Source organism: Temnothorax nylanderi, unplaced genomic scaffold (genome assembly GCF_030848795.1).
Source record: "Temnothorax nylanderi isolate EJ_2023f unplaced genomic scaffold, tnyl_v1.0 TNYL_tig0017_pilon, whole genome shotgun sequence".
In the NCBI taxonomy this organism is placed as follows: domain Eukaryota; kingdom Metazoa; phylum Arthropoda; class Insecta; order Hymenoptera; family Formicidae; genus Temnothorax; species Temnothorax nylanderi.
In genome coordinates this window covers 1,031,333-1,045,356 of record NW_027249079.1, presented here as the reverse complement: position 1 = coordinate 1,045,356, position 14,024 = coordinate 1,031,333, and the positions used below count along the sequence as shown (strand labels likewise).

At 40.8% G+C, this 14,024-nt stretch overlaps 2 protein-coding genes across 3 annotated transcripts in view; both read right to left on the bottom strand.

Moving 5' to 3' along the window:
- Positions 1-208: 208 nt before the first annotated feature.
- LOC139768654 (protein obstructor-E) lies at positions 209-5,002 on the bottom strand. Its single transcript, XM_071699067.1, is given in 6 exon segments — positions 209-596; positions 910-1,303; positions 1,507-1,785; positions 3,726-3,794; positions 3,797-3,952; positions 4,972-5,002. Coding segments are annotated over 6 exon segments (975 nt in total). The 5' UTR covers positions 4,988-5,002; the 3' UTR covers positions 209-535.
- A 1,281-nt stretch (positions 5,003-6,283) lies between these two features.
- Positions 6,284-14,024, bottom strand: part of LOC139768649 (solute carrier family 7 member 14) — a 79,075-nt gene continuing 71,334 nt past the window's right edge. For both annotated transcript variants that reach the window (XM_071699059.1, XM_071699060.1), the window contains exon 14: positions 6,284-13,850. In XM_071699059.1, the coding sequence (XP_071555160.1) occupies positions 13,465-13,850 (386 nt within the window). In that variant the 3' untranslated portion in view covers positions 6,284-13,464. The remainder of the gene's footprint in view (positions 13,851-14,024) is intronic.

Below are 14,024 nucleotides of genomic sequence, written 5' to 3'. Positions count from 1 at the left end.
ACGTTAAATTTGATAAATAAATTTCGTTAACAAGAATTCACTAGAAAACCTTTAATAAAATCGTTTAACACATTTAGTTCATTATCGAATAACGTTCACTTCAGCAAACTGTCAATTGTAGAACTCAATGCCATAAAACTATGCTATGTGTAATCTTGCATTTTAGTTGCAAAAACAACCGTTTACAAAGAGAGTCCACACTGGGAGATAGGTGTTTATATTTTTACACTTTTATTTATTAAAAGTTTTCTACAGTTCTATATTAAATATGTACTTTTAATGCAACTTAAGCAATAGTATATACATTATTTATGGCATCAGCGCACGTATGGCAATTAGATTTTTATTTCATTCTCAAACAATATAACGTGTTTTCCAATTGTACGGACCATTATTTTACATCCCACATGGAATTTTGTCGTGTCGAAAATATATCGTACCACATATCGAAGTTTGCTGCAATTCTTGATTGCTGTTCCGTCGGAACTATTGCGCTGTCAATCTTCGTTTTTTTATTCTTCAATCGTATCAGAATTTAAAAAAGCCTCGTCTGCCGGTATGGTGCCGGGGTGGTTCTCGCTATTGCTTCGTGTTCGCTGAAAAAAGTTAAATTAAATATATATTCTCTCGTTTTTAATTAGATAACATCGAGAAAAGAATATTAGAGCATATGTGATAATAAATTAGCTCATTATTTAATTAAAAAATATTTTGCATTTTTCGTAACTATTTATTTGAATATTTTTTAAACATCTTTTGATATATATTTGTATATTTTGATATATATTTTGATATATATTTGTAGAGTTACAATAACAAATATTTGTAAATATATAACTAATAAATACAAGCGAAAAGAGAAAAATACATCCCGTGCAAAGGACAAAAGACTTTTTAAATATCACTCACCAGCCGGTGACATTTTCCGCGGCGTCGCAGACGTTGATGAGCTCATTGAAGGCGTTTCCAATGCCGCAATTCAGCAATCTCGGACGGCCGTTCACGCAGATGTAATAGTGGTGGCAGTCGGCGGGGCTGCGGAAAAACTTAGTCTCGATATCTAAGAAGGGACCGTTCCTCACCTCTGGGCAGCGAAAACCGAGAAAAGTCTCGGCGTCGCAGTCCGGCACTTGGTCCGGCCAGTCGCATCGATAACTCTGCGGATTGAAGGCCAGACCCTCCGGACAATCGAACACGTAGCCCCTGCCGTCCACGCAGTTCATGAACTGGCCGCAGTGTTGATGATCGCCGATCTTGAAGTACCCGTATTGATGGGGACAGTCGTCGGTCGGATTTGCCGGCTCTGCAGAAAATTTAATGACGTTTCGTTATTCAATCGCACCTCCGTGCGATCAACTTGATTCGCCAGAAATTTTTTCGCTGAATCTCCAATGATTTTAGATAAACAAAACGCGCGAGACGATTGAATGATTTAACATCTCTCTCGTTAGAATCTTAGATAGAATATTTCTGATAAAAATTTACTAATTTAAATGAGGGACTTACGTAAATTTGGCCTGCCCGTGCAATCTATGTCGATCGGATATCCGCAAGGATAATTGAAGCGCGCTTCAGGATTGAAAAACAAGCCTTCGGGACATAGCTTCTGCTCGGCTATCCCATCAATGCATTCGATGTAAGCGTCGCACTGATTCTGCACCGGAAAGCGGCCGTTCCTTTCTGGACACGACGCGGATTGGCCACGTTTCGGCGAGAATTGTTGCTGACCGCGATTCGGCTGATTGTCAAATAGCTGATTCACGAATCTGCTGTTTTGACTGAGCGCTGAAATGGCGGTACATCATTTTTAACTTTAATTAGAAAAATTTCGGTTCAAGTACAGAATACATTTTTTACATATCGCGTAGTTATTCCTTCTGTTAGATATCCACAGTTCGAATTAATTTCAATTATATAAAGTAATTTATCTTGCTAGTTACTTTAACAAAAATAACTTCAATTAAAGTGTCATCGAACGATCACGAACTTTTCTTTCTTCCATAATTCCAGCTATTAATATTATATCACTATATTAAATTCACGCGGAATGAAAACATTGTTTCGAGACATCGATTTAATTTAGTATTCATGCGTATAAAACTCGTCAAACGAGTCCGTCCGGACAGTATTAATAAGTCGCATTAACACAGTGCACGCGATTACGTGCGACGCGGCGAAAGTTCGTCGGTCGCCGGCGCTCGACCTCTACGAAGATGTTGCATACATTAACGTTTTACCTGCACATCACTTGCGCAACGTGTTTATAACCAATTTGCAGGCAGTATCGAACTGGACCCGATTGGCCCGAGGACACTTTTCAAGAAATAAAATGACATCAGCGAGTATTTCCCAAGAATAGATGAGAAATAATCGCGCTGCGAACAAGACTAAATCATGCGAGAAATTTTCTTCGATGCTGCGTCCTTCCTGAACATTAAGGAGATAAAACATATTCGGGTGAGGCCCAAAAAAACCGGTCCAGATTTCAGGACGATAGGAAAGGCCGAGGAACGACGGCGATGGTTCTGCCAGCGGCCATTCCCGAAGAGGTATCCCGAGACATTTCCGCGGGGCAGAAGTTGCGCAAGGTAATGAGTGCAAACAACGAGAGAGAAAGTTTCGCTGATTACAAACTCGATTATCCGTCGTTAGGCCGACGAGCATTAATCCCACCTATATCGCCAACTCCTTCTGTCCGAAGGTCGAAACTGTCGAAAGAGTTTCTCCGATTAAAAAGTCACTGGAACGCGCATCGTGCATTACAGAAAAGAAACAGAAATGTTTTTCCCTTAAATTATAATGTGCATCGCATCGTAATCTTATTAATGTGCGATCATCATAAGTCTAACTACGACGGGAAGATTAATATTCATGTGCGTGTCCAAGTTTTAAGCTTAAAAATTTATTTCCCCGCCAGCGTGCAAGCGCATCGCATACAAATTGCCAATGCGCTCGTGACTGAGCATACGTACAGTGATATGATAGTAAACTACTATTCAGGCCGCGTTGCATTTATAAAATTGGATGTACACAAATTTCCAAAGCATCCTGGAGGTTAGCCAACCTTGTTAAGCTGAATTACGTATCGTAATTACTTGCGTAATATTACGTAATATGGCTTTATTGAAAATACTCCTTTCGTATGAGCAAACTTCCAATTTCTGAAATGTCAAATCTACACCAGGAATTTAGCCAGAAAAACGGAATACGTCTAACAAATCATGATAAGTTCAATTATTAATTTTTAACCGCAAATTAAATTATTGTTTTAACATTTAATTACTAGAAATTTGAATATAAATTAAAACTCAGTATAAAAATTTAAGAAAATATATATCTTTTAATTTATAATTACTCTGAGTCTATTTTGTCATAATTTGTTTAAATTGGTTGAAATAACGTTACACGAATATGCTTTAAACGACTTGACAAAAAGAAGGAAAGACATAAGCATTGGGGGTGTTACCCAAAATTTGTGCCGCACATAAAAGTAGATTATCAAGAAGGGATTTTTTTATTGTACACACAGAGAAGAAGCTCTCACAGAAGAGAATCTAAGAGAATGTTACACTTGTGGCGTCAAAAAGATCACATCACTACTTCTGGAATCGAAATAACACGACAGAAACGATGACGATCCTTTCCGATCGGCGAACGGAGGACGCGACGGTATTTCACTTTCTCGAACGTGCGAGAGAACCACCGCGGAGTAAATTCTTACTCACACGTTGTTACGGCGATGACGCCGCAGGCGATTAGCAGATGGACGATCGGTTTCGAGGCCATTTCGGACTGGTCGTCGTTAAAATCCACGTTCCTTCTGGCCCGATCCCGAAAGGAAGACTACGACGCATCGCTGTCCCTCGACGTGCTTTTATCATCTTCGCACGCGGATGAGAGCGGGAGAAGATAGCGTCTTCGTCCGCCGGTGAAAATCGTCCCGTCGCGTCTTCTTCTCAAAGTAAAAGGATTTTAACGTCCGTAACCGAAAAGCCGACACGTCGGCTCCGCGTCACGAGCGATTCGTTCATCCTGCGTGAACTATCTCTTAACTTGGCATGCAACACGGAGTTAGAAAACGATCGATGCGGCCCGTTAGTGCCTGATCTGCCGTTTAAAATTATAATTTCACCATACTCGTAATTTTATTTGACATTAAATTCTGATTATGGTCAATAATACTTTTGGACATACAATTAGAATTTATTTTGGGAGAAAGATCGACGTAGATAGGCCAAAATTGTTTTACGTGGTCCTAAATACTGTCATTTTTCTGTTTATAGTAATAACTTTAACAGTCGATCATCATACCACTGTATCTGTTTACAATATCCTGGAAAGCAGAAGGCTCGATCGCTTGGATTCGAATGTCAGAATAAAGAAAGGTAAATGTCATCTAGCCTTGTTCATCTCGTCGAAACGAGAATCGCCGAGAAGTCGAGTCGATCTTATATCCGATAAAGAGCAACGCGGTAAGTAACGCGCGACGCATTCAGACGCTCGTTTATGCGCATACCGTACCCGTACTTTTCTGCATAATTCATACGCAGTAATAATTGCGAAGATTGGTGCGTAAATATAATTTACATGAAGAATTGTTGTCATGGTGTTATTATAATTCAATGAGGCCACAACATGAATACATAATTCGTGCCGAATATGGCACTTTTGTTGCGATCTCAAGCACCTTTTTACGTAAAAGAAATATGAATCGAGATACTTAATTTTAACAGAATTGAATTCTAATCTCCGTAATTTCATTGAGGATTCGTCTGTTATTATTTATCAAAAACATGTTTTTAATACATATTTCACTTTTCTTTATCTTTTGTTTCTGAAAGAAAACCCTGATAAAGTTCTATTTTTCTTGAAGAGATATAATAAAATTGTTTTCTAAACGTTCTCTTGATTTCTCTTTTGTTTCCCACGTGGAACCACTAAAAAAGACGAAAAACACGAATGTTTGCATACCTGAGGAGAGGAGCATCTCGCTCCAGGCTCCGCGAATGAAGCCTTGACATTTTCCTCGTACCGACGAGAACAAGATGCCTCGAATGTGGAAGGTGGACGTCTAGTAGGCTTTTACCTCGTGTGACGCGCGCGGCCAACGTTTGATTACATCACGTCAAAATACTGACGGCTATTCCCCAGATATTTCGCATGCCACTGCGCGATAATTCCGCATGTTGCAACATGTAACAATGCATTAGATTCGATGAGTCAGAAATTTCTACGGCTCAAATATTACGCGCTCAATTTTTTATTGTAATTAGTTATATATTTTATTATATAATTTATTATAATTATTATAAGAGATACGAACATTTTAGAAAAATCGGCTGGTCAACAAAAAATGGAGATCGATGTTCGATTGTTGAAGAGTTATGTCCATTTTGTACGATCTATAATTCAGGATATTATAATTATAATTTTTTTAAATTTTGTAAGTCCTGTAATACAAAAGACGAAATTGAAGGATTAAAATACACGTGTATGCATAAAATATTAAAATGTACCATACATCAAAGTACACGGCATAAGAAAATTGTAAATAAAATAAAATAAAATAGTATAAAAAATTGTAAGTAAATCGCGTGAGATTTTAAAATAGAAATTGACACTTATAGATATAAGTTAACTTTCTTATAAATAATATATTACATTTAAAATGAGTTTCAAAAACTTCGTCTGTCTAATGACGGTAGGTAACTACTGGCAACGTCGCGCGGATTGTCTGACAACGAGCGGCTGCTACTACTTCGCTATATTGCTCTGTTCGCTATATTGCTTCTTTCTTGTTCTATTGATCGAATAGAGCAAGATTGAATTTTCCACGATACTTTCGAAATATCGTGTAACAATCTTTCGCGGTTTTCCGTGCAAGTGCTACGAGATTAAAAATAGTTTGTTTTCCTTAGTTTAATATATCGTGTGGATTGAGACTGAGACGGTGTGTGTTTATCGAAGTTTGTTTTTATCACGCCTATCTAATCTTGCGTGTATCCCACGTTAGCCTTTGTTTTCCTTTTATTTCTAATTTTATATTCATTAATACTGCAGTTATATATTTATTACCGCATACACAAGAGGAAATATATGAAAACATTTAAATTTAAATAATATGTCACGTAATAAGTTCACGAAAAATCTGAGGAAAAAAATAATAGAGAAAGAATAAGAATTATGTGAGCCTGTTCGATTCAGACGGATAATAATCTAGATTAATGACGACGAGGGTTATCGATTACGTCTGGGAAGTAATGAACGACATCGTACCTACCGCTTTAGCTTTTGAATAATCACTTTTATTTTTGATCCTTATCAATATTAAACAACGTATATAGTTACGTAAGGGTATATATATTACATGGAAAATTTTGTCCTTCTCGTGCGCATATATCTTCCCGAGATACCTCGAGTGCCCACCACCCGACTGTCCCGAGAGAAAAAAAGTATATCGTCGCACATGCATCATTCACTCTCATTCTCTCTCTCTCTCTCTCTCTCTCTCGCTCGCTCGCTCGCTCGCTCTCACTGTTTCTTTCTTTCTTTCTCATACTCTTCCTTTTATCCCCTTTCTCTCTCCCTCTCTCTCTCTCTCTCTCTCTCTCTCTCTCTCTCTCTCTCTCTCTCTCTCTGCTTCTATTAAGGACAAGAAAGATTCTTTTCTTTTATGTCTGGCTTTTTCCCGGCAAACGAGAAAAATGGCATTCTCGCGGAATTTCCGATCTTGAAGGACGCTTTTGCATTTCCATTTTTCAGACGACGCACGTGAGTCGCCGGTGTGGCTTCCTTCCCCGAGAACTCGTAATTTCGGATCTTCCCGGGTCATTCGCGCGTCCATTCACGCGAGCACGGATCGACGCACTCTTGCAAATCCGCTGTGGAGTCGCGCGTCAAGAGCGACGTGAAATTGTGCGTGGCGCGTGTTACACGCCGCAAAATTGCTTACGTAGGAGATTGAAATCGCTAGCAGTTAATTTAATATTAATATCGCCCGCTTTTCGTTCGCCGTATATCCATGTCGAAGGTATTAACAATAATGCGCAGCGCGTCGGGTGCAATCTCCGGGACGAATTTCGTCGACACTGTCGTGTACGTACCGTTGCACACATACGAGATATTTGGTTGCGTACTTTTAGAATGACGAGGACATGATGCAATCTCCTTGTATTTTCATCTGTTCGCAGAACGGAGTTTTGGAGAAGAGAAAAATAGAAAACAAATCGTTCGTGCACCGATTCGCTCATTGCGGTGCCGTATTCTCAACATTCGTATAGAACTGTATTATTATATTGTATCCCACTAAATTAATTTTTCGCTATAAGATAAGCGACTCTTAGATCCCTGTCATTCTTAGTGCGTTTTCATTCACTTTTACGGAGAACGTGTATCTTCGTTAGCCTTACATTCGTACATTTATACGAGTATGCGCTCGCAATTATAATCGGAATTGCTTTTCGGTTGCTGATCGCTTATTCTATCGTTACATATCGCACTTCCAACGGAAAAGAAGTAGAAGAATTATCGCGAGTATCACAAGTCGATTTTTCACAAAATCGCGTTTAGAGAGGGAATAAAATATAATTACTTAACTTGTTCATTATTGCCAAGTATATACACAACGATAGTGCCACCGTTCACGTCGCTCTCTCACCCCATATCATGTTGGAGATTGTCCCTCTTCCAAGAAAAAAAAAAAAGACAAACGGCGATTTCGCAGCGCTTTCGCAGGTGTCACTTTCCTCGACTGAAAGTGCGATATTTCTCCGCGTCGTGCCTCCTGGTGGGAGCTAATACTTTCAACTTACAGCCGTCGAAACTCTCAAGGTATTCCGCAGCGAGTTACTGCGACTTCAAGGTACACACGTGACATCTGCGCGGAATCCGCCGATCTCGGTACAAAACCTCGAATTAAACGTACGGTAAAGATGTTCGATACAGATATTCCAATTCCTAATTCCTCGGACATTTTGCCGGAGGAACGTCTTAGCGGATGTTTCTCGGACTAGTACGTCGTCCAGATCGCTTCAGCTCTTCTTTAAAGAGCAGAGATATTTTACTGGCGTTCCTCCGGCTTAAAATTTACTTCGCGGTTTTGTACCTCGACCGACGTAGTCCCGCCACCTTGTGCAATAGGCCATTTCCTCCTATCTAAGAATACGAAAGACTAACTAAAAGGGCAAAGAGTAAAACGCCGCGTCCTCCTCGTCGTTCTGCTATTAGCCTCGCATGTAGTTCTATCCTCCTGAGATACATCGAGACACGCAATCTCAATGGATCTGCTGCTCGCTAATAATATTATTCGCATAGGTAGCATACTTGATTTGACAGGCTGAAGAATACGAGGAAGCTATGTCGTCCGCGAAGTTTTAATGTTATTAACTTTAAAATTCGATCGAATAGATTTGGGAAGGTATATCGGTTAAAAGTAGTTACTTTCCAATTATTTATTCGTGATAATAAAAACCACTCAATTTGCGTTTGTAACTTTCGGAATGTAATTTTTGCAAATCGTGAACCGACTTTTAGCGAGACTTAAATAAATTACATTAAATAATAAATTAAAGAATTAAATAAATTTGAAAATGCGACACAGCTCCTTCGTCAGCTTCGCCCTTTCAACCGCCATGTATTTTTGTCCGTTTCAAGGAAGGGATCTCTAACGTCTCGTCTAACGTCTGGATAGATGTGTACAGGCACTGTTCTTTCACAGAGTAAACTCCCGTCCGTCGAGGATCGCGATAGCGCGATTCTGCAGCAGACAGAACGGATATTCAGAGAAATTTTGCTTACAGATCGCAAACGCGTCACGTCACCGGGAGCAGGCGTGCGATTTGCCTTGATCGCTAATTTTATTTCAAAAGCACGTCTTTTTGTGACGTTGGATAAATGTTCTCGAAGTTGCTCAGCAGTATTTTTCAATCCATTGAACGTATACGTACTATATATATATATATATATATATATATATATATATATATATATACATAACGGTCAAACTTTGTGCTTCGTTTCAGAAAAGTACCGTGCAAATATATTGAATTATATATATCACGCGAGATTTATGATCCAAGTTTTTCGCTGTACATTTCACGGTGACGTGAACTCGGTGCAATCAAACAGTTTCCTAAGATATCCGCGACATTATTACAGGGGTAGAGGATCAAGATAAAAAGGAAAGAAACAAATGCATTGCATTGCAAAAGCGAAATTCGCGCCTGCGCTCCGTCTAGTAAGATTCGACCAGAATATTTGGACATTTAATTTTTTTCTTAATACAGCTTTAACTTTGGACGCAACTCTTCCGCAGTTCTTGAGTATTCCATTTAATTAGGTTAAAATTTCACTAAAGAATTTAATCTGTGGACTCTAGAGTTTCGGTCAAATTTAGATGAAGAGCGAGGAGAAAGATATAATTTTTTTTTTTACTTTAGACAACGGACTCCAAACCAATTAATATCGCGACCGCGAGCGTAGATGCGAATTTGCGACCTCCCTGATATGTATCACCTAAAAAATCGAACAGTCTCGTGTAGAAAGTATTTTACGTATAAAGTACTACACGTATTCTCTGCGGTACGCGCGTCGCGTCGTGTCGACGTACGCGGTGGCGTAGGCTAACTTTGCGATCACGCGACGTTTCCGCGACTGACGCGCGCCGAGAATGTGTGCAGGACTGATATGTGTGAAAGGATCACCCCGATCGATATGTAGAGAATAAAAAGCGAGAACCAAGCTCTCGACCTGCCCCTGTAGCGTGTCGAGTATCTCCCTTTTCGATCCTCGAATCAATTTTCACGCTTGGAACGCGAAACGATCGACGTTCATCGTCGTCGTTAGAGATGTACAGTGTTTCGATCACAGAGAGTATATGTGTATATATATTTGTGTATATATAGATATATGTGTATATATATATTTTTTTTCCTCTTTCCTCGCGAGATTAATCAGAATCCCACCGGTTCCGCTGAAAGACCCGTGCGCGATAAACTAAAGAGGGATCAGAGTGAACGATCGATTTTCGAACAAACTCACCCTTAATGCGATAAGTGAGATATATGAGTTACAATACACGTGAATTTATGTAATAAAAATTGGAAAAATTTCTGTAATGGAAATATCCCCTGGTGGAAAAAGAATTTTTCATATTATTAATCAGAATTTCTATAAAAATTTCTCAGAATGCTCAGAATTTTTCAGATTTTTTATACGAATTGGAAAGTTTTTCAGAAAAACTCAGAAATAATAAGAATACAATATTTCACTTTTTTCCCGCCAACATATCTTTGTAGATATCTGAATAAATATGAGAAAATCTGTATAATTTATATGGATACTGAAATATTCCGAAAATTCTCATCCAATTATTTATGAAAGTATCTGAGAAATGTTATATATTTTTACAGAATTTTTCATAAATCTCAATTCTTACAAAATTTCTGAGAAACTATAAGAAATTTTTTCCACCGGGGTCACGCGCGGACACCCGTTAAAAATTGTCATTCCTTCCAATGGCTGTTTGCTCTTCTCTTCTCTCTCAAACACTGAACGACGTCTCGTTTTTCAATAATTTAATTATCAGTAATATGGTCGAAACAACTTATTTGTTCGTAGCGTAATTTGTCGATCGTCAAGCACCCTGAACCCTCCCTATCGTCGCCTCATCGTCGAATTCGCCGTTCACGTGGGAAAGGGACGCGGAATGTTGGGCGACTCGAGAGCCGCGGGACGATTTCCGCACACGGAGATGCGGACGCGAGCCTAACGAAGTAGTAAAAGTGGCGGAGCAGCTGGACGAAAGTAAATACAGACACGAGAAGAAATGTTTCGCGAAAGCGATCGCGGGGAGCGGTCGTCGTACCTGCCAACGACCTACGCCCGCCCAAAACGTACGAGCGATCGACGCGTCGCGACGCATCGACGCTCGCCTGGAAGATGCACGATCGAATGTCGAATAGTATGCACGACGCGTGTCTCCGTTACGAGCGAAACGACGAAAAATGAGGATACCTGCTGCGTGGCTTCGGATGTTTCTCGTGAAGAAAAAAAAAACCCCCCCGATCTCGAAATAATGAAAGTTATTTGAGTCAAAGCACGTGTACAAACGCGCGTCTTGGTCTCGCAATAAATTTCTCGCGACTTCCTGGTCGCGCATTTACTCGATTGCCCCGCAATGCGCAATCGATAAGCATTCCGCGTTATGGCCGTGTTTACGCATTTTATCACGGTCGCGTGTCGCGTCTCCGCGCCTCCTTGGAATATCTCGCAGATTACTTGGCGAGACGGTCGATCGTCGCGATTGATCTCTCGGAATTTAATAACGCGAACGAGATGTCGTCGATAGGTATTAACAAAGGGAATCGAGAGATTAAAGCGAGGATCAGCCTCGGTATACAGCACGTACTCTCGGTTGTCTTGAATTATCTCGACCCGGGCTAATTGGAGCTGCACTCGTGGTTGTGAATAAGTAATCGCGGCGACGCGCTCGACGGCATAACATTCTCGCTCGTATCGGAGACACGCGGTCGCGCATCCCCCCGACCGTAATTACTCGGGAGTATCGAAGGCTATCCTCGATTCATCGCGCGGAACACACTAGCGGACAGAGAAGCACAATGGACTTGTGCACGTACGTACGGAGAAACGGTTTGTCTCGAAACACCGAAGAGATATGTACACGAAAACGAAATCTTATCTCGCGTCGTCTCCCGTCTACCACCGATATTTCTTAATCCCGCAAGAAATTGGACGAATTGTAAAGTCGATCGAGAGGAGAACTCGTTTCTTCGAAAACTAAACCATCCCAGCCTCTGTTCTTCCTTCTGTTCTCTTCGAAATTTATCCCGATATGTATCTCGACTCCGAACGAGAAATTGATTTTCCTGATCCTTGTGATAAACAGAGGCAGGAGAATAGATGCCAATTAACGGAGACGAGATCAAAATTTTTCGCGATTTCGGAAAGTAAATCCCCACCCGATTCTTTTCGATACATCTAATCTTCTCTGCAGCGAACTTAATTAATCGTACTCGCTCTCAATCCTTCGTTGGGAGGCGACGCGCGCTTAAATTCTAGATAATTTATACAAATTGCGTGTAAATTAATAATCAAAGGATTTTAGAGGTAAGACGTATGTAAGTATTGTAGTAAGCTTAGATATACGATTATAATATGTTAGACTAAACTTCTTTTTTTTTCTTCTTTTTGGGAAAGACTAAAGTTAGGCAAAAGATGACGTTCTTCTTGTTTTTTCCTTTTTTTCATTAAAGTATTCTCTTCTACGGATTCTCTCTCTCTCACACACTCTTTTCTTATTCATTATTCTCTCAGGCACGCCTCGCTCTTTCTTCTACTTTGTCTCTCTCTCTCTTTCTTTCTCATTCTCACTTCTGTTTCTCATTCGTCCTCTCGCTCCGACGACACACCTCATTCTCATCTCGCACTCGTTTCCCATTCGCGGACTAGCGATAAATTTGAACTTATACTAGCAGTTAGAACGCTCTCTTGGAAAACACAAGTTTCGCCTTATACTAATAATGGTAATGGTCTCTTCATCTTTCTTCTTGCGTCTCCCCTCCCACTTTCTTCTCGTCCTCCCCCGCAGCCCTTGCTCTCTTAACCCGTTGTCCCGTTTCCACCCCCTAACCCTTTTTTTCGCCTGTGACCTCGTCAACGACGGTACTATACAACTAGGATAATAAATATTGCCGCAAAATGATTTGCTACATTCGTCCCAAGTAGTCAACAAGTCCGACCCCCGGAATATCGCGGTTCTTGGTCTTCTCGTTTACGTCACCGACTAAATTTTTCCCCGACGATCCCCACATCTCCGACGTCGCGCATTATACTTCGTAAGAAAAGATGAAACTTTCCAGCGGACGATCGAGCGTCAACGGAATCTTCAAAGTGACCGACTTATTTCTTATAGTCAGTTTTATAACTGTATCAACGAGCGCAAACTCTCGTAAAATTAAAACTTAGAAATGAAAAATGTACAAGAATAAACTTACCTCCAAAGAAAGGAGCGCAATTACAAAAAAATATTAGTGCTGATTCTGAAGCAAGTTTCCTTGTAAAAAAAATTATATGGGAGTCTGAAAAAAGCCTAAAAAATCGGCGATTAATTTCAACCGCAGTTCAACTTATTCTTTGTCTTTTTATACGAATTTAATTCCCGATAATCTATCGAACGTTTCTTAAAATAATCTTTTTGAGCGTATTGAACTCTCGATAATCGTCGACAGCTTGTCGCGCGCCGAAAGAACCTCTCCTCCAAGTTCGAATTCAAAACCGCCGCGATCCCCGAGGAGTCTGATTTCACTGGTAATCATCCGATGCCAGTCGCACGCGCGCGCGCAAACGTGTCGTCAGGTGTATGTAGTAATAATATCTCTCTTCCCCTCCCTACTCGTGTGTTAAGTATACATTAATATCCGTTCTCGGTACCGCGCGCGGTGCTCCTCAATCGTCCCAGGAGGGGAAGCTATCCTGATCGATGAACAGGTGCTTGCCCGTCTTTGTCGCGGTTTGGTCGATGCGGCGGCCGCTCTCCGCCGTCCCCGCTTGTCTCTGCTGATGACCGCCGATGCTGATGTGCTGCTGCTGGTTCGGCGTGCCGCCGAAGTTCGTGCTGCCGAACACCGGCTGGCCGAACGCGTCCAGCTGCTGGCTCTCGTAGATGCTGCGGTCCGGCGTGTACTGCTTCTGCTGCTGCCGATTATGATCGGTCACGGTCAGCTCGATGTTGCCGGCCGTGCCGCCGACGACGATATCGTCGACGTTCTCCGACGCGTTTGCCTCCTCCAGGCTACTGTTCTTGATACCGTACTGGAAGTACATGATGAAACCTGATGGCAGATACAAGGAGCAGTGTTTCGACTGATCGTGAGATTCGCAGGAAGGAATAAAAAAAGTAAAGTATTATCATTTCAAAGATTGGATATAGAAGCGAATGACGAAAATAGATATAATTGAGTCAGATCGCGCTTTTGTTCATAAATATTTCCGCTCATGAATAGTTT